Below are 18897 nucleotides of genomic sequence, written 5' to 3'. Positions count from 1 at the left end.
ATGTATCCTTTATGCGGCGAAGCTTCATTCCCTACCTTCTAGGATCGTGTACAGATCAGGTCACCACTTCAAAGGTGATCAGCCAGATGCCCCCGCTGCTCGAATCAATTGAATACGTGCACGAGACTCCGAACTTTTTTTAAAAAAAAGGGAGGCCGTGCCACGAAGTACAGCAAAGTACTTGCGTCCAACTCTTAGTGACATGAAGGAGAGACTCCTAGGAGTTTTTTCATGCTGGTTCAAGACCATTTCGCACAAATGCCTCTCACAGTGTATTACATAAAAACCTTGCTGCAAAAACTATTTGTCCTGTTATCGGATGAGTCAATACTTTGACAACTTCCCCAGTGGGGTCGCTAGTCCTCCATAACAGGTCTTCCGCGATTGTATATCTCCGGATCTCGGCTATCAGAATTTCACAGCCGGTTTTTCAAAGCTTAGCCTCGACCTCCCAATCGGGTCCACCCCAAATTAAGATGAAGTTACTAAAAGTCCCGGAGCTAAATTTGAAAAACTCGTGTTGAAGGTATTTATGTAACACACTAGAGGCATTTGTGCGAAATCATGAACCCTGAGGCATTTGTGCGGAAGTCATAAACGTGCTGGCCACCGCACAAAGGTAACATACCTTCGCCGATACGCCCGGTTCGAACCAGGTTATGGCACTATCAGGGAGCATCATCCCGTGCCCTGTTCCAACTCGGGGCTTTGATCGGTTCCGTCAAACATGAGGCCTTGAGGTATGTCACAGCCTATCACCTGTTCTTGATACAGGGATGATTCTACACTTTCAAATCGGCACATGCGTTCTGTCGGCTGCATTCCCCCGAAGTCCAACATGTGTTTGTGTCAAGTTTATCATGGTGTCCTGCTCGGTTCCTGCTCAGGTTCTGGTTCTGAACGTTCACTTGACTCACACGTCGACACAAATAGGTGCCTCTACCGAACAGATTTCTGTCTTCATGACGATTATCTAACCTACAGGAAGACCCCTTGATGTAATGCATAAGTGCTTGTTATCTCAACTAACGATACTTACTCAGCTGACTGGTATCAGGGCGCTCTTTTCCGAAACAGGGCTCTCCCGTTAATTGCCGCGATATATCGCCATTGCAGTCACAACTGTGGTATGCCAAAGGACATCGCGTTTTGCTACCTCGTACAGCTTCACATATAGCTGATTGTGTCTTATTTCATGTCTTCATCAAAGAGCAAGCCGTCACCCTCCGTTGGAAATGTGATTACACGCTGAATTTGCTCATTGCCCACAGGGTAAACGGTGGCGGGAAGGATGCTATTCGTGTGACCCAACCGATGACTTCGGTGCAATAATACTGCATGAGTTCTTCTAGTAGTGAGACTAACGACGCCACAGATTTTACCCAAAATTCGTGCCCGAGGCACTTTATGCGGTTGCACGATTAGTTCATGGTCGAATGTAGTCGTACTACTCATGTGTATTTCTACCAGCAGGCTACTGTAGACTGATATGATATGCAATGATGTGTGTTGCTGGACTGAACATTGAGGAGATCGGCGTTTGCGATCTCACTACTGGCACGAGGATCAAGTAACCGAATTAAGTGGTCAATCATGCAATCTACATTAACCACGGCATGACAAACTGGGCTAGCGCTCACGAAACCGCGGGGAACTGGATTCGCGAACTTACTGATGGCTGGTTCGGTGCTATTAGTTCGGAAGCAAGATTTGCAGGGCATGCAGTGCAGCAGCAGAAGATCAAGTTCGACAGTAGGATACACAAATCGGGTTTCTTCTCGTATGTCCGATCTTCGTCAACCGGAGAGGTGATGCGTAGAGAGGTCGGCCAAAGACAATGCAACACCCAGTACCTGTTAAACGAAAGGAAAGGGGATGAGACTAGTTCTAGAAGGAGTAGAGGAAGCGCAATGAAACATGTCACCATATCAAGAGCCTGAAGAAGGCGTCCAGGCGCAAGCCGTGACCATTGTACAGGATAGACATCATGATACGGACAACAGAAATAGACTAGACACGGTATCATAGATCCAACGTGGGACCTCGGCCCAGCGGACAACAAACAAGGATAATAAAAAATCGACCATCAAGCTGAGCTTTCTATGGAATCGCTCCAAGCCATGCTGTTGTCAAAGCCAATTTCCCTAGACAGACGAACTTAGAAACACGAGGGAAATGTGGAGCAGAAGGGAACTTTCTAGACCCGGAGTTGTCGAGGAAGGTAGTGAGCGCAAAGCAGGCGATGTGCAGGGTCCAGATAACAAGTAACACGCTATTCCTTATAGACGACAAGAAAATATACTTGGTGAGTGATTGAGATCTTACACGACTCACTTTGTCGACATGTAGGCCGCTGATCCGGGGCCGAACAGAATAGGAAGAATTGCATTATCGAAGTCGGAAATGGAGCAGGCTTGCAGGGTAACAAGGCTGTGAGCTTTGGGTGTCAGTTGCGAACAACAAAGATGAATGGAGAACCGAACTGCTTAGCTTTGCTAACCTTTGCCACGGAAGAGAACCTTCAGGGAAAAGAGTTCAGGCAGTGCATCTTGTACTAATCCATTTTCGACGGTCATGTTCCGAAGAGCAGTCAGCTGTGTTGAAGACGCGACATTACAGGCATGGTATTTCGTGCTGTATACAAGACATGGCAGAAGAAGTAAGACTTGAAGGACCATATCATCGGCGGTCGTGATGATCGGCAACCGGAAAGCATTCTCCACGCATCAAATAGCAGACAGTCATGACAATCATTTTCCACAGAACCCTTCTACAAAGTGGGTATTGAGGAACATAAACGTAAATGCATTGGAAGAGAGAACGCAGCCAAAGGAATACAAATACAAGAAATATGGCTAGAGATCAGAACTCCACATATCGGCCACGTGCATCAAGATTTGAAAATGTACAATGAGATTTACATTTAGCCCTGTTGACTTGGTCACAGCAGACAACAGGAAGGCTAAGCAAGGTTCACGACGGTAACACCGGCCCCTTGTGGTTGAAAGGGTATGATCAAATCTGAATGTTAGGGATGTGAGGTAGCGTGAAATTCGGCTGATTGTCATAGATTGGGCACAAGCGGTCCCACTCAGCTGTAAAGCAGTTCAGCAATAGAAGAACGGATTCATAACGTATGACCTACCTGGCACGGGGTCCACATATGCGGGGGTATCCGCGGGACTTTCTGCGAAAACTACGCCAAAACCGCTAAATATGAAGGATTAGCCATTTCGCTCACGGGAAGATTTACACACTTACGCTGCAAGGTGCCAGTCGATGTGGCTGTGTGGTTCAGAGTTAGTATCTTTCTTGACAGCTCAATAAAAAGGTGACATACCAATGCAAGAACCAGGGGCCAGAGTTGTCAGTCACGAATCGGATCACCGTTCTTTGCCCAGGATGCCCAGCGCTGACCACATCACGGCGAACAGGGTTCACGTAATTGTAAGCACTGCTGCCCGCACTCTGTACTACATCAAATGCATGCTAATAATCAAGAGCACCAGTCAGAAATGCCTTCGGAATGACGGCGAACTTACCCCGTGAAGATGAATGGGATGCTGGTACGATATAAATATGCATCAGTCACGTAAATATCGAATGAATGGAAAAGACGAACAGGTCCACCGATAGCGCTTTGCATTCCTATCGTTACCTCTACCACTTTGTTGGGCTCCAGAACGTACACACTTCCGGCTGGGAGCAGCTCAGTAGCTTGTCGAGCTCCACTAAGAATTTGAAGTAGAACAGGAACGGTGTGGTTTCCAAGGGTGGTGTTTCCGAATGTGATACCATTGATATAGAATTGGAAGTCTGGGGCTTTGACGCTAACCTCCAAGTCGAGGTTGACATCTGCGTTCCCGTACCCTGGAGTACCAGGGACACCGGGACTGCCCAGAGCATGCAAGTTGGTCTCTTGCAATGGCTTCGTGGGTGGAAGAGCGACCGTAATCGGGTTGACCGCTGGGGCGCCTTGATAGCGTAGGATAGCAGAGTTCACTCCTCCGATGTAGTTTGCACCCGGCGTATTAGGAAGACCGCGTATCCAGTAGTTTCTCACCGACTGATCGGCTACTAGAACCACAGAGTAGCGCTGGCCCGCAAGGATCTGGAGCTGATCAACCACCAGAGGTTCTGTCGGCTGTCCATCCGCTTCGATGACAGTCAAGCTGTGACCATCGATGGAGAATTTGACGTCGGATTGGCATGACATTTGAATCAGGCGCAGGCGATATCGCTTTCCCGGCGTCACATTGATCACTGCAAGATCAGACGGGGGTCCGCCAACGTGGCGACCGAGTCCATTGATAAGCATAGAATCGGCAATAGATGGAACACCGAGCAATTTGGGGGATACAACATGATACCTAGTGACCATGAGCTAATCGAGCAGATTGACCACGTTTGTAAAACTCACCAGTCGGCAAGTGAGATCACGGTAGTTTCTGGAAACACATGATGGTCAGAGAGCTCATATGAACTAATTTCTCGCTCACCATCGTCGACATCGTACATGTGTGCCAAAGGGTCGTCAGGGTCATAGATGATCAGGGCTCCCCTGAGACCATCACACTGTTCCATAGGTTAGTCCTTCACTGCACATGCAAGGTTCGAGTGATACTTGCATATTGAGAGGAAAAATGACTATGATACCAGAAAGTGCCTGTCTGGTTTTCCGCAGTGAAAGTATGTAGAAAAGAGTGGTTCTGCGTAATGGGGCATTGTGTGACGAAGGCCGTCCCATCGGCATAGTTTGACCGATTCTGGGAGATGCCATGCCAGTGCTACCATGAACAACATTAATTTTAACAACCTGCATGATGATTTGAAACTGCTTACAACACTGGTTTGCAGGAACATAGATTCGTCGCTGAGTTGGTTGACCACCTCAATATTAAACAGATCACCCTATTGTAAGGTCAGCACTGGCCCCCAACAAGGATAATAATAAAAATTACCTTCTGAGCTGCAATCAAGGGTCCAGGAAACATGCCATTGACAACAGTTGCTCTGTCAAAGATCAGGAATGAGTTTGAGTGCTACGATAATAGACTTACGGGCGTACGAAGCCATCGGGACCAATGACTGCATTGCCTATGGTCAATCTAGTTGAGGGACCATGTGCAGCGCCCTGAGATAATGGGTACTCTGAGCGAGACACAGCTATAGCTGTTACATCAATCGATGAGATGAGAGAAACGAGCAGACAAAGAATAAACATCGCGATTTTTCACGATGGATAGTGAGGCTGCCCTTGGCGAGAGTAGGGAGAAGCAGGATAATATTATAATGCTTTTGTAGCTTTTATATTGCAGCAGTAGATAGCTTTATTGTCATTCAAAATAATTCGCACCGCAAAACGGCTACTTAGCGCCCCGGTCCCAACGGTGTACTGCTACGGAGTTAGGGTTGTAGCAATGATCTGTCGATCCGTTCAAAAATAATAACGTACCACGAAGCCGTGATTCGGATCTGATCCAACATAATTTGAACAGCAAAACGGCTAACCGACCCTAGGTGTGGTGCTAGGCCATAATAGCTTGAATGAAACCTTTGTATGCAGGAAAAGAAGAACGTAAATGACCGAAGGTGCCCCTCGGTCAAGTACGGAAGCCATGCGAGATTCAGACTAGCAGTTATCATGGTCGCACGATATTAGGTACTATGTGATGGTAGCATGTCAGGACCTTGGAAGGTGCCGAGTGTGTAGTACTAGCCACCTAGCTGTCTGCATATAATTTTGAAAGGAGATAAGCCGGTAGCCTTGATGAGAATGGGGATGATTGAAGATTGTACCATTATTGGATCGTGCAAGTTAGGCTGAAGAACTTGTACTTTAATGAAAGTTGTCGGCTGGCAGCAGTAACGGTGATTGTGGTACCAAAATTAACCAAATGCACGACTTGGAGGCCACAGATAGTTAAGTTTTGATGTTAATGTTGATTTGGGGCCTGGCTTATGAGGGCCTGAGGTCATGCCTTACGAGTTACAGTCACTACCGGCCTGGTTGACCGTTGGTTGGCGCAAAGAGAAGTGATAGGCTAAGGTTAGGGTCAGAACTCAAGTTGGTTACATAATGTAAATGGCGGTCGATTGACTCGATTCACACAGGATGTCTAATACAATGACATTCTCTGCTTAATCGTACTTTGAAACACAACCGCAACCTCCTTCACTCGTCGCCGACATATATCAGGGCGTTCACGAATTTACCTTTTCCTCTGAGCTTCACATGCCATCATCCTACATGGGCCGGCGTTGCCACCGTAGACCTCCCCTTATCGCAAATCAACAGGGATACCCATGTATTGTACACTTTTACATAAATCGCCACATGAATTTTGTCGGCTACTGATATTCTCCCGAAGTTCCAGTGTTGTTTGATCATGGTGCCTTACTCGGTCCCATAGTCTTGTATCTCTTTCATCATGGCGTCTTGCTCGGTACCACAGTCTACCGTTCTGATGGCAAATCTGACCTTGCTACTTCTGGCTAAATCGTGTGCTTCAATACAGGTCAAGGCGGAAATTTAGCATCAGTGGTGTAGTACGTATGTCAAACCTAAGAAACAATTCGCGTCCACCTGAGCTCCACATGTTCTCCGAATATCTCGAGCGCTCACCAGATAGTGTGCACATGATCAGTGAGCACGTCCTATTTACGTGTGTTCTTTGCTCATCTCCGTCTCTACCCCTTCTTTTGCAATTGTGCTACCTTTTCTCATCTGTGTCTTCTCCGCCACGGTTATGACGTTTCTCTCCTAACTATACCATCATTCACGTGTCCGTCTTCATCATAGATTCGTGGAAGTTCACATCTCATACCGAAGAAATACATTACCCACTACCTTCTCTTTCAATCAGATCAGCGCGTTAGCGTTCAAGCTGGAACCAAACCAGTTTCTCCTGCGACCTACTTATGCAACGACATTCAACGGATGCTCAAGGGCTCACGTTGGAGAAAGTCATGCTGACCTTGGTACGATGTCGTCGAGGCATTCGAACGCTATCTTCATTCCCAAGAGAAGAGGAAAAGACAACAGCACACGTCGTGTACAGACATCTTATTGTTACTCACGGTAGAAAATGTCCTAAGGTGTAAGCTTGCCGACAGTTTACGACGTTAGGGCCAATTGGTTTGAGTCACATCCTCTCATAATTCTTTGATAACATATATATGTGCGAAGGAATGAAATCGCAAGGCTCGTACAACTGCTTGCTAACATGTTATCTTGGGGGTGTCTTTACAAATAAAACTGGGAGATCTTCTCGGGCAAGCGTCCTCTTTGGCCCTCCTGGTGGAGTAAAAGGTGATCGAGGCTGGTCTTCAACAGAAAGGTTGGGTAGCTCGATGGTAAGTGAGTGATCCTGATCGGAAGGCGGGATATCGACGCCATACGGCTGACACTCGGGAACACTTGATGCTTGATTATTCACGGGAAGCTGCTCTTCGACTAGATGTGGAATGTCGCTGAAAGGACTCTGCACCTGAGTCGTGTGAGTTGTGGTTGTGTTGTAAGGATCGACCGCACTCACCCACGACTTCGGATCGCCACATGCATGGCGCACCGATAAGGGGCAGCAGACCGAACATAGCACAACAAACTTCTCTGTGTCTGGTACTCTGAACTGCATCACGACAGGAGGGGCCAGAACTTTTGATGGTGCAGCAGCAACGAAGGTGCATGTCGCATGCAGCGCGCTGACAGTGGTCATCTCGCTCTGCTTGTACTTGGTGGCTGACTTGGTTTTCGAACGCCAAAGATCATGGAACTTTGAGAACGACGAGAGTGCACGAGACCACAGTCTGTTGAACGGCCTTGGCTCGTCTTTATTGACATTCGATGAGCTTTGCTTGATCCTGGTTGATGAGCGGTGCCGAAGAAACACGCAGATTACAAGAGCACTCATGCCAATCATACAGATTGCGAGAATGACGATGTTTGCGACAGGAAATGAGCCTTGATTTACCTGGGCCGGGCGGGAAGGACTGGACGTAGATGTATCTGGGAAGCTAGCTGTGTTGGTGCCATTAATATTGGAAGGTGCCATAATAGATGGAGTCGAAAGTGGTCCTGGCAGTGACATCCTTCTGATCTCAGCATGGGAATAAGAGGCTGACAATTTTATCAACTTCGCAGAAGATTTCACACTTGACTTGGGGTATCATGATTCGATCCTCGTGGTCACTGACACCCGTGGACACGCAGTATAATTTTACTGGGGTACAGGCTTGAACTTAGCAACGAACGGCACTAAATGTGACCATCATGATAGCCATCACGTTGCATAGCCCTGCGAAGTTTTGCGGCTGCGCGACTGCGCTTTCTGTAACAGAACTATTCAAATAACATCCGCAACGCAAGCTTGATCTCCAACAACCATCAAGACCACCCTTAAACAACAAATAATTTACTATGGAAGACGAAGTAGCAGCCCTCGTAAGTCCATTTCCATACCCGTCGTTCACACCGTCTAGCAAGCTTATCATCAAACTTGTCAGGTTATTGATAATGGTTCCGGCATGTGCAAAGCTGGCTGTAAGTCATCCTCGATCTAATCTATTTCACTGTCTGATCTTCTTGCAGTCGCTGGTGATTCAACACGATCCATGGTGTTGTAAGGATACACAACTGACTGCCTTCTTTAGGTGACGATGCTCCTCGTGCCGTCTTTCCGTACGTTTTCACATCTTATACAACCCTTATGCGCGGGATATTCACAGAAATTGTACAGCTCTATCGTTGGTCGTCCGCGCCACCAGGGTGTTATGGTTGGCATGGGACAGAAAGACTCTTACGTCGGGTATGCTTTGCCTCAGTCGTAGTCGTCGTGAACGAACTTACATCTATACAGTGATGAGGCTCAATCCAAGCGTGGTATCTTAACGCTCAAGTACCCCATCGAGCACGGTATCGTCACGAACTGGGATGACATGGAGAAGATCTGGCATCACACTTTCTACAACGAGCTTCGTGTAGCCCCGGAGGAGCACCCTGTCTTGCTAACCGAGGCTCCCCTCAACCCTAAAGCTAATCGTGAAAAAATGACCCAAATCATGTTCGAGACATTCAATGCACCTGCATTCTATGTCTCAATTCAGGCTGTCTTGTCACTGTACGCTTCCGGTCGTACCACCGGTATTGTCATGGACTCTGGTGATGGTGTCACCCACACTGTGCCTATTTACGAAGGGTTCTCTCTCCCACACGCCATTCTCCGTCTCGATCTTGCTGGTCGTGATCTCACTGACTGTCTCATCAAGAACCTAACCGAGCGTGGTTACTCTTTCACGACGACCGCCGAACGTGAAATTGTCCGCGATATCAAGGAGAAGCTGTGCTACGTCGCCCTTGACTTTGAGCAGGAGATGCAAACTGCCGCACAGTCATCAGCCCTCGAGAAAAGCTACGAACTTCCTGATGGGCACGTCATCACGATCGGTAACGAGCGGTAAGATGATCCCCTGTCGATCATTGGCCATCACATCTCACATAATCGTGAAAGATTCCGTGCACCCGAAGCTCTATTCCAGCCTTCGTTCCTTGGTCTGGAAGCTGCGGGTATCCATGAAACGACGTAAGCAAATATATCAATTACCAGGAATGTTGTCTGATTTTTTCCCTGTCTAGGTACAACTCGATCTTCAAGTGCGATCTTGATGTCCGTCGTGACCTGTATGGTAACGTCGTTTTGTCGGGTGGTACCACCATGTTCCCTGGCATCGCAGATCGTATGCAGAAGGAATTGACCTCGCTCTCGCCGTCAAGCATGAAGGTTAGTACCAGACTCCAGGATATGAGACACAATTCTCATTCATCATCATTTTTAGGTCAAGATCGTCGCTCCCCCTGAGCGGAAATACTCTGTCTGGATCGGTGGTTCCATCTTGGCTTCCCTGTCCACTTTCCAGAATCTGTGGTGTTCAAAGCAGGAGTACGACGAGTCCGGTCCTGGTATCGTCCATCGCAGTGCGTATTTCTCGACACATTACTACCTCTCGATCTCATTCGATTCTACTACAGAGTGCTTCTAAACGTGATCAAAGAGGCAGTGAAAAGGAATCATGTCTCCGCTGTACTAGAATGGCATTGCTTTTGATATTTTACGACTAGAGACGCACTCACATAAGTTAAACCTGAATGTCACAGTTTACTTTTACTCTTTTCAATAGTTTTACGACACATTTTCTTGAATGTCTACGCATTGTCACCAGGCTCACCTATGTAGCGCGGACAACAGTAACATAACTCATTACGTAACAGGTACTCAGGCCCAGGCCCAGGCCCACCATCATTTGAAGCTTTGCAAGCGAGTCTCCGCAATATCCGCCAGGATGACCTCCTTGTTCCTTTGACACACCACCTGTTAAAGCAGCCCTGCGGATGAAACCACTACAACTTCTCACGACTCATAAGCCTCTTTACCTGAGCAACGTCGCCGATCATTGACAATTCTGTCGTTCTCCCTTGTTGGTCCTAGCTGGTGGTCAGACTTACCCTATTGTAAAAAGACTGGAGGAATCAGTGACTCTGTTGTTTATTGTGATTCTGCAGCTGTGAGTCTTCACTGTAAACGGGCACCTACCAGCGTCTGCTTCATCAAAATTGCATGGCTGGGAACTGCAATTTCGGTGATGTGGATTCACTGTCACCATGTCACTTTAAATGCAACCGCTAAAGATTATTTGCATTTTTATTCCTTACGAGAATACACTGCCGAGTTGTTCAAGTGTACTATCTACGAGCTGCGGACGACTCGCTTTCTCCTCGCGAAAGCACCATGTGCCGCGAACGGCGTTGGAATAATATCAAGTGGAACCTCTCCTCGAGAGTGAGGCATACGCTCAACACTCATGTCAAAATAGTCTTCATCGTGAAACTAGAAACACTGTCGGTATCTGTTCTTTCATCAGGCTCTACGTAACGCACGTCCTCGACTGTTCAACTGTCAATCTCAGGACTCAGAGGGTCATCATGTGCTGTGATCAACCTGTCAGTAGGTAATGTCGTCTCAACCCCCTCGCGCAAGGCATACATCTTTGACTGTCGGTATCTCTTCTTTCGTCAAGCTCTACGTAACGCACGTCTTCAACTGTTCAACTGCCAGTCAGTCGAGCCCAGAGGGTCATCATGTCCTGTGATCGACCTGTCACAAAGAATAAGTAAGGTCGTCTCAGACTCCCTCATGCGCGAGGTATATAATGTCCCGCGATCCCGTCACGTTGGTCGGTATATTTTTTCACTCTGCGATCTATGGGATTGAAAAAAATGTCGATCAAAACTAACTTACTGGCCGTTTCACAGACTTTTCTTGCTTTGGCAGCGTTGGCCACCGCGAATGCGCCCATCGTTGACTTAGGTTATGCTCAATACCAGGGTTCGGTGGATACAACTACGAATACCACCAGCTTCCTTGGAATACGGTACGCAGCTCCTCCGCTTGGTGCGTCCAGTTTTGTGTAGTGTATACGATGTCGACTGACACCAAACGCGTAGATAACTTGAGATGGGCAGCTCCGCAGCCTCCACCGACTGTCTCAGGCGTTCGACAAGCTACCACGCAACCAAATCAATGTTATCAAGGACCCCTGGGAAATGCCTCGACGAATCCTTTCGAAAGCATCTCTTTAAGCAAGAGGGATGTCAGTCAGTCAGAAGATTGCTTGTTTTTAAGGTAAGTCCTATCTTAGAACGATCACTGAAACTCAAGATTTGACCGCATCCGGTAGCGTATACACCCCAGGGAGTACAATTGTGACCACTCCATCGGGTGGGCTCCCAGTAGTCGTGTTTATTCATGGAGGGGGGTAAGTAGCGTGTGAAATGATCCCATGTTAGTACAATTGACATCGTTATAGTTATGTTTTAGGAGCTGAGAGTTTATACGATGGTGCAGAGCTAGTCACAGAATCGGACTATGGTATCATCAGTGTCATCATCCAGTACCGCCTCGGTTTGTTCGGTATGTTTTTGCGACTCTGTGGTCTTCGAATGTACCCACTATTCACTAGGTTTTCTTCCTGGAGAAGCGGTCAAAGAAGGGGGTGCGCTCAACGCTGGACTACGTACGTGTTCATAAGTTTTGACAGTATTTCAGACTTAAGCTGAACCTCAATCTCAAGTTGACCAAAATTACGCTTTGCAGTGGGTACAAGCATACGTAAGTAAAGATTTCTACTTGCGTGTTTTGTATTCCGGCTGATAGGAAACTTACCTGATATAGATCAGTCGATTCGGTGGTGACCATACAAAGGTTACGATTTGGGGACAGTCTGCTGGTGAGCCGTGACAAGTACTCTCATCACAATTAGTCTCGTTTCCCATACATTTTCTCAGGCGCCGGTTCTGTGATACAGCATGTTGTTGCTCACGGAGGTAACACACAACCTCCCCTCTTCAGGGCCGCTATGACGAGCTCTACGTTCTTTCCGTCACAATACAATTATAATGATCCTATTCCGGAGGTGATTTTATCCATGAGATCGACATCTGTGGTGACCTGAATACCACTGCCAGATACTGTACAGTATGGTCGTGAACGGAACAAAGCGAGTCCTTTCACAAACAATGTTTGGCCATTACCCAGCTAATACACTCAACTTACAGCTGTGGCTCAAGTTCGGATACCCTTTCTTGCCTGCGCGCTGTAAACGTAAACACGCTGCAAACCTTGAACACTAACATCAACCTCGATGGCTTCCATGGCATGATCGCATTCATCCCTGTTGTGGATGGGACTTTCATCGTGGAAAGACCCACCCTAACACTCAGCAAGGGCCGCCTGAATGGTGTAAGTCGGATGAAAGAAGCTATCTCAGAGCGACACCCTTACCCTCCTTTTAGAACCACCTTCTTTCGGTAACGAATGCGCATGAGGGGAACGTCCTTGTGGATCAGTCAATGACAATGGATATTGCTGATTTTATCGGGACGGTTTACCCGGACTTCGGTCCTGCTCAGATCGCTGGAGCAGCGTTGTTGTACCAAAACATGGGAAGCAATGTCAATCAGGCAAATCTTGTGATAGGCGAATGTGCGTATGTCCCTTGGAGAAATCACCCCTGCTCCTGATTTCATGAGTGGATTTAGCAATGTTCCTCTGCCCTACTTATTATATGCTCGAAGCTTTCAGAGGACGAGCGTGGAAGGTAAGCTCAAGGTAAATCTCAATTACGTGTGCGCCTAACAAAAGCAGGGCGAGTTTGCAATTCCACCTGGGCTGCATGGAGATGATATTGGAGAGTACTTCACTTCATATACGTAAGCCCGGTGTGAAGGGTCACTGCTCACTCTGATGCATTCTGTTTCAGGAGTGGCCCTCAATTCATTGACGGTCCCTTATACAATAATTCTCAGTTCATTACTTCCTTTTCGAATTCCTTCATGGCTATGGTCATGTTTGAGACTCCTGACCACAGATACACCCCAGGGGATATCACACCTCCCTGGCACATCTGGCAACAAGGTCTCACAGAGATGATCTTCAATGAGACTTCTACGGGATTACCTCATGTGTACACGTCCACGACCGACCTGGCCTTACTCGAGCGTTGCGCGTGAGTACATATCATATTTGCTATGGTGCTGAGTTAAACGCATATACATAGCTACTGGCGAAGTGTGTCGGCGTATTTACCACAGTGAACGAGAATTAGAGCTAGGTGGTTTCGAGGCGATAGATGGCACGAGTGATGAGCTGCATAACAGACCAAGCCACTTGAAGCAATCCTTTTGATATCGCATTCCCTTTGCTTTTGTCGTGGATCTGCCTTGCCGTTAGGGTAGGGAAGTCGATACACCCTTCACGCATCAGTTTGAGAATGTCATCAGGTCGTAGTGTAAGGTAGAGTCTGCCGTCCACATAAAGCATCAAACCACCCATGAGCACAAAGAAGCTGTGCGTTTGAGTCTGCGTGTAATCTAAGAATGCACATGAGTCAACGTTCAGGCGAGCATGAATCCGCGCGATGCCGGGTGACCTTGAAGGGTCTTTCCAACAAACTTCAAATCTCAAGCTTCCAACGGGAATAAACTCAAACTTTGCCTTTTAGGACACTCATATTCGCTGACATAATCTTACCGCGCGGCATTTGTCCAGCGCCGTTCTACTACTCACGCACTTCACGAATCCCTTGTGCACTTTCGCATAATTACCTTGTGTGTACAGGCACTGGCTTGGACGCCTTTTGATCTGAGCCGAATCTCTGAGCCTGACGCTAGCGCTCGCCAAGGGACAGGCTGACAGCAGTGCCTTCTTCGATGTTTCGTCATCAACACCCGACGGACAACTGGCATCCAATGCGAAAGTTCTATGAAGAATGTTTCCAACCCTACCTTCTGCATCTGTACCATGCCGTTGGACAGTAACCATGTCATGGCCCTTCGCATTGCCGTAAAGGTCCAGAATAACGACAGCGGACAGCTGTCGGACTCCAGTCTCCTGCCATATACAGACGCTTTCGAGGAGTACAAGGTGATTGGTTGATTTAGGTTCTTTCTCTCTGCGATATTATATTTCGTTGAGGATCTATACTCATAACTGAAGTATACTACGTGGCAACCACGTCGCGGGATCGCAGACATCTGCACGTTTATTGATCCTATTGTCCACACTCTTCGTCAATGACTTCCATCTCTATCTCATTTTGCAGCGGTTGATACTGATATATGATATCATCATGATGTTTCGTTGACTTAGGGTTTGGTTCCTTGTATAGAATATTTGGGTAACTCACGGTAGTCCTATGGGAAGTCATCTGGTGTATCACATCAAGTAGAAATAGTAACCTTGCAGGGCAGATCACATTGTTAGAGCAGTGCGATCATCGAGTATCTGCACGGCCAAACAGATGCGCCACTGACAAAAGTTTGATGACATCAACGACAACTGAACGTATTCTTTCCTCCGGTACGTTGATAGTGTTATTAATATTGTTGTATCCTTCGCCACAGGTGCCCGCAATTCCTAATGATGATGGCAGTAGACAGCATATTGAACACAATCGCCGCCGACTTGTAGTAATTCCCAGCCTTCCCAAGCAAGCAGCTCTGCGTGACTTACATACATGTTGCGCAGCGTTTTCGGGGATCAGCGATCAACTGTTAGACTAAGGTACTACTGACAACCAGACATGTGGGCTTCAGCCCACTTCGGCGGTTTCATGTCCGGGTGATTAATTTTATGTATGTACCCGATGACCGAGCACCAACATACTATGCACACCTCTATAAATTATTTCTTGCACAGAGCAATGTCCGTGTAACAGATATCGCGGAGTCTGAAATGATGATGGCGCCGGCGGGTGATACTTTGTGACATCCTGTGACATCCTTCGGAGCGGAATTTGTAAGCTCCTCACACATACACTTAGCGGCGGCCAGTAGTCGGCGGTGTGATAATGGGCCCAATTCAATTTTCTTGTCCCGGAACCACATACAAAAACAGTACATGTGATTCTGCCAGCTCATACTATAAAGTTGGCTACACCTTTCAGATCAAACGCACAGTCTAACAATGGATTTACCACCTGGGATCGTCTACCTCATCAGTTGCCTGCCACAGCTCCTATTGCCCCCAACGATAGTTTATGGCCTCAACCGCATCTGCGATTTTGCATTTGGCGTATCCTTGCAAGGATGGTCGCAGATTCCTGCATATGTGTTATCTTTTCCTGCTCTGTTTACTTGCAGTGTGCTCGCAGCAAATTACCATGATAGGCGCCAGGCTGCCATGCATGGTGCTGTCCTTCCACCCATGTTTCCAAGTAGATTGCCTGGCAGTCTGGATCTCCTCGCAGCCTTGGTACAAAATTTCAAGATTGGATACATGGGTATGCTACTCGACAACTCACTTCACTTTCTCCTATCAATACTTACGATCGCGATCGTAGGGGAACTAATGGAAAAGCAGTGTAACACTCTTGGGCATACATTCAACATGCGAGTCCTCTTTGAAAACAGGGCATGTACATTCTTTCGCATCCTCAGTCTCATTGTTGATATGTTGCGATCAACAGATCTTCACCGCCGAACCAGAATACATAAAGGTAAGGAGCTCATCGGAATGTTATAATTCCAGACATTCAAGCGTAACAGGCAATTCTAGCAACAAAGTTCACATCATTTGCGAAAGGTCGGCGATTTCATGTGCGGAGTATTGTCCCGATCTGATGGAATAACACTTTCTACTAACAGGGCCTATGTTTTCGGACCAAGTCAACTCTCTCCTTGGCACCGGAGTGTTCAATTCCGATGGTGAGTGTGTTTCCAGTATTTGACCGTGACAATATAGTTTACTATCTATTTCAGGGGATGTCTGGAAGTGTGCCTTATCCATTTCCGTTCATTGTTCGACAGGCTTAATCTAGTGACTACAGATTCCACCGCTCGATGACACGCCCGTTCTTCAGCAAAGACCGGGTCAGTCATTTCGATATATTTGACAAGCACGCGGAAGACGCGATCAGTCAGCTGAAGATTAGACTCAGAGATGGCTACCCCGTGGATTTCCAGGTAAACTTATGATGACTATTCCATACCTATTCTTGCTGACGTTGCTTTAGGACATGGTCTCTCGTTTCACCTTAGATTCTGCGACCGAGTTTCTCTTCGGACAAGATGTCTGTTCTCTCTCCGCTGGCCTGATCTACCCACCGTCGTCGCCACGTTCTAAAGACATCGCGTTTGAGAATCACCCAGCCAACAAGTTTGCGCATGCATTCAGTGAGGCTCAGATTGCTGCTGCCTATCGCGGCCGATTTGGCTCAGCGTGGCGCCTGTCTGAATTCTGGACTGATCGCGTTAAGAAGCACATGGATGTTTGTTACAAGTTCATCGACCCGATACTCAAGGAAGCATTAGAAAAGAACAAAATGCTCAAGGAGAACATGGACGAGAAGACCGATGCAAAGGATAGGGATGTCGAAGAAGGCGAAACGCTGCTTGATCACTTGGTGAATTACACAGAAGGTATGCAGCGCAAGCGTTGACGCGTCGTCCCAAATGACTTGAATTTGTTTCCTTCTAGACCCCATCGTCATCAGGGACGAAATTCTTAACATCATGATTGCTGGACGTGACACTGTATGTACTTCTTTCGGACGGTCTTTCTCAGGATGCTAAGACTGCTCTTTCCAGACTGCAGCTACCTTGACTTTTGTTATCTACATGCTCACACAGCATCCTGATGTTCTCCATCGTCTTCGCGAAGAGATCCTTAGCAAGGTGGGTAGCTCAAGGAGACCAACCTATGATGATATGCGCGATATGAAATACATGAGAGCAGTTATTAATGGTGAGTCGCACTCAAAAAGCCACTTTCTCTTGAGGTGACACGGGAATTTCAGAAACGCTTCGACTCTACCCGCCTGTGTGAGTATTAGGTCCACTCCCTTGAACTTTTTGTACTTGATCTCATCGAATTTCTCTAATTCTATTAGGCCATTCAATGTCAGGTAAACGCTACTTTGTCCATGCGCATGTATTTGTGCTCATCATGGATCAGGACCAGTACAGAACCAGCGGTCTGGCCGGGAATCGATGGGGGGAAACCGATCTACATCCCTCCAAATACTAGGTGATTACATCAAGAAACGGATTTGTTTGTTCAACTGATGATGGATGTATCAGGACACCTTACTCTGTATTCTTGATGCACCGGCGAACAGATTTGTGGGGACCAGATGGTGAGCACGACAATAGATTGACTTTTTCGTTGGAATGAATGTTTACTGACATTCTTCTCCACCAGCTCAAGAATTCGACCCAGATCGGTTCCTTGACGATCGTCTCCGGAAATATTGTACCCCTAACCCATTCATCTTCGTGCCTTTCAATGCAGGTCCCAGGATTTGTCTCGGGCAACAGGTCTGCTGACCGCACTCACACAGTATTCACGCTGACGTCTATGTTACTCTAGTTCGCCTATAACGAGACTTCTTTCTTCCTCGTCCGACTTCTCCAGCAGTTCTCTTCAATCTCCTTGGCCACCGACGTCCAGACTCTTCCGCCTGCAGAGTGGGCGGAGTGTTCTGGCCGCAAAGCCATCGAAAAGGTCATCATCAAAAGCCATCTTACCATCTATGCACATGTAAGCTCTTCCTTAACTTTGATCCTTTGTCTAGTGGCTCATGTCATGTATAGAACGGGATATGGGTTAGGATGGAGGAGGCTAGCCCTGTTGAGGTTGTGTAGATATAACGGACGAGCATCACGACGACAAAATCATTTATATTATCTGTACTGTACTGTGTCGATGGCATGGTACTTCCTGCTGGAACAACTTGAATCTACTCTTTGTCGCTATATACGGATTTACTTTTCTTTCAGCGCCATTCTTACGACTACAGCTGTTTAATCTTTTCCTCCTGGACAAAGAAAGTCCCAGGGATTATTAACAAAGTGGGTCGGAGTGGGTCCGATCCTTTGGGCGAATAACCAAGCTTGAGCCGAGCAGACCAAACCTCATATATCATAGTACAGGCATTAATGTATTGCCGTTACATTTTTGCATTGGTCTGTCTAAATTTTTATGCAAAGGACTGTGAGCATCCACCACCAACTTTGATGTGCTGGCACATGCCATCGTCAGTCTCCACCTATACTATATTATATTGTACTTGTCTGCACTGTGGATAGTGATTCCAATGAAAATCATTGGAAAAAGTCCTGATGCTGAAATTTTCATTGGAACTTCTACTGAAATGGCGGGTAGTTAACTTCATTGGAGTGCTGAATCCAATTCAGCACCAAATTTCAGCACCGTTTTCCAATAGTATTACTCACGATAGGTTTTGAACACTTCAGAAAACTCGCTAAAGCTTGAAAACAAGCACAGCCGCATGCGGCAAATTTGGAAGTCAGGCTCGGCACCATGGCTGAGTTCGAAATATGCC

At 47.1% G+C, this 18897-nt stretch overlaps 5 protein-coding genes across 5 annotated transcripts; 3 read left to right on the top strand and 2 right to left on the bottom strand.

Moving 5' to 3' along the window:
- Nucleotides 1-3015: 3015 nt before the first annotated feature.
- Nucleotides 3016-5224, bottom strand: F5891DRAFT_959498 (laccase; the record flags this gene model as incomplete). The annotated part of the gene is made up of 12 exons (XM_041375659.1): nt 3016-3095; nt 3146-3210; nt 3262-3285; nt 3341-3489; nt 3543-3563; nt 3623-4370; nt 4421-4448; nt 4500-4575; nt 4605-4787; nt 4843-4911; nt 4962-5013; nt 5061-5224. 12 exons carry the CDS (start codon nt 5222-5224, stop codon nt 3016-3018), a joined length of 1659 nt encoding a protein of 552 aa, XP_041221457.1.
- A 1942-nt stretch (nt 5225-7166) lies between these two features.
- F5891DRAFT_1056479 (uncharacterized protein) lies at nt 7167-8185 on the bottom strand. The gene has a single exon (XM_041362704.1). It carries the CDS (start codon nt 8088-8090, stop codon nt 7230-7232), a length of 861 nt encoding a protein of 286 aa, XP_041221456.1. The 5' UTR covers nt 8091-8185; the 3' UTR covers nt 7167-7229.
- Nucleotides 8186-8262: 77 nt separating this feature from the next.
- Nucleotides 8263-10531, top strand: F5891DRAFT_1056478 (actin). The gene is made up of 10 exons (XM_041362703.1): nt 8263-8443; nt 8506-8542; nt 8591-8596; nt 8653-8680; nt 8739-8807; nt 8859-9455; nt 9510-9581; nt 9635-9779; nt 9835-9973; nt 10028-10531. Exons 1-10 carry the CDS (start codon nt 8420-8422, stop codon nt 10036-10038), a joined length of 1128 nt encoding a protein of 375 aa, XP_041221455.1. The 5' UTR covers nt 8263-8419; the 3' UTR covers nt 10039-10531.
- A 376-nt stretch (nt 10532-10907) lies between these two features.
- Nucleotides 10908-13779, top strand: F5891DRAFT_1151039 (Alpha/Beta hydrolase protein). Its single transcript, XM_041365138.1, has 17 exons — nt 10908-11004; nt 11074-11229; nt 11309-11447; nt 11501-11678; nt 11734-11811; nt 11863-11966; nt 12016-12069; nt 12127-12164; nt 12228-12282; nt 12341-12468; nt 12521-12552; nt 12611-12794; nt 12848-13037; nt 13094-13152; nt 13200-13264; nt 13315-13560; nt 13612-13779. The coding sequence occupies exons 2-17, from the start codon at nt 11206-11208 to the stop codon at nt 13646-13648; spliced, it is 1611 nt and encodes a 536-aa protein (XP_041221454.1). The 5' UTR covers nt 10908-11004; nt 11074-11205; the 3' UTR covers nt 13649-13779.
- Nucleotides 13780-15366: 1587 nt separating this feature from the next.
- F5891DRAFT_1056470 (cytochrome P450) lies at nt 15367-18325 on the top strand. The gene is made up of 17 exons (XM_041362702.1): nt 15367-15834; nt 15895-15965; nt 16021-16050; nt 16100-16136; nt 16199-16258; nt 16313-16325; nt 16381-16516; nt 16567-16972; nt 17031-17086; nt 17141-17297; nt 17350-17374; nt 17443-17457; nt 17508-17579; nt 17633-17688; nt 17754-17869; nt 17922-18092; nt 18146-18325. Exons 1-17 carry the CDS (start codon nt 15519-15521, stop codon nt 18194-18196), a joined length of 1788 nt encoding a protein of 595 aa, XP_041221453.1. The 5' UTR covers nt 15367-15518; the 3' UTR covers nt 18197-18325.
- Nucleotides 18326-18897: the final 572 nt, after the last annotated feature.

Source organism: Suillus fuscotomentosus (genome assembly GCF_016647785.1).
Source record: "Suillus fuscotomentosus strain FC203 chromosome Unknown F5891scaffold_61, whole genome shotgun sequence".
Classification (NCBI taxonomy): domain Eukaryota; kingdom Fungi; phylum Basidiomycota; class Agaricomycetes; order Boletales; family Suillaceae; genus Suillus; species Suillus fuscotomentosus.
Note: the sequence above shows the minus strand (reverse complement) of the source record. Positions and strands in the feature narration are given on the sequence as shown.

Bases quoted from the DNA above. Each gene is read 5' to 3' on its own strand.
- F5891DRAFT_1056479 (XM_041362704.1), bottom strand. From the start codon at position 8,090: ATGTCACTGCCAGGACCACTTTCGACTCCATCTATTATGGCACCTTCC.
- F5891DRAFT_1056478 (XM_041362703.1), top strand. From the start codon at position 8,420: ATGGAAGACGAAGTAGCAGCCCTC. The intron at 8,444-8,505 runs GTAAGTCCATTT...CAAACTTGTCAG, and splicing joins AAGACGAAGTAGCAGCCCTC to GTTATTGATAATGGTTCCGG. The intron at 8,681-8,738 runs GTACGTTTTCAC...GAAATTGTACAG, and splicing joins GCTCCTCGTGCCGTCTTTCC to CTCTATCGTTGGTCGTCCGC.
- F5891DRAFT_1151039 (XM_041365138.1), top strand. From the start codon at position 11,206: ATGTCCCGCGATCCCGTCACGTTG. The intron at 12,283-12,340 runs GTGAGCCGTGAC...ACATTTTCTCAG, and splicing joins GATTTGGGGACAGTCTGCTG to GCGCCGGTTCTGTGATACAG. The intron at 13,265-13,314 runs GTAAGCCCGGTG...ATTCTGTTTCAG, and splicing joins GAGTACTTCACTTCATATAC to GAGTGGCCCTCAATTCATTG.
- F5891DRAFT_1056470 (XM_041362702.1), top strand. From the start codon at position 15,519: ATGGATTTACCACCTGGGATCGTCTACCTCATCAGTTGCCTGCCACAG. The intron at 16,137-16,198 runs GTCGGCGATTTC...TTCTACTAACAG, and splicing joins GTTCACATCATTTGCGAAAG to GGCCTATGTTTTCGGACCAA. The intron at 18,093-18,145 runs GTAAGCTCTTCC...TGTCATGTATAG, and splicing joins ATCTTACCATCTATGCACAT to AACGGGATATGGGTTAGGAT.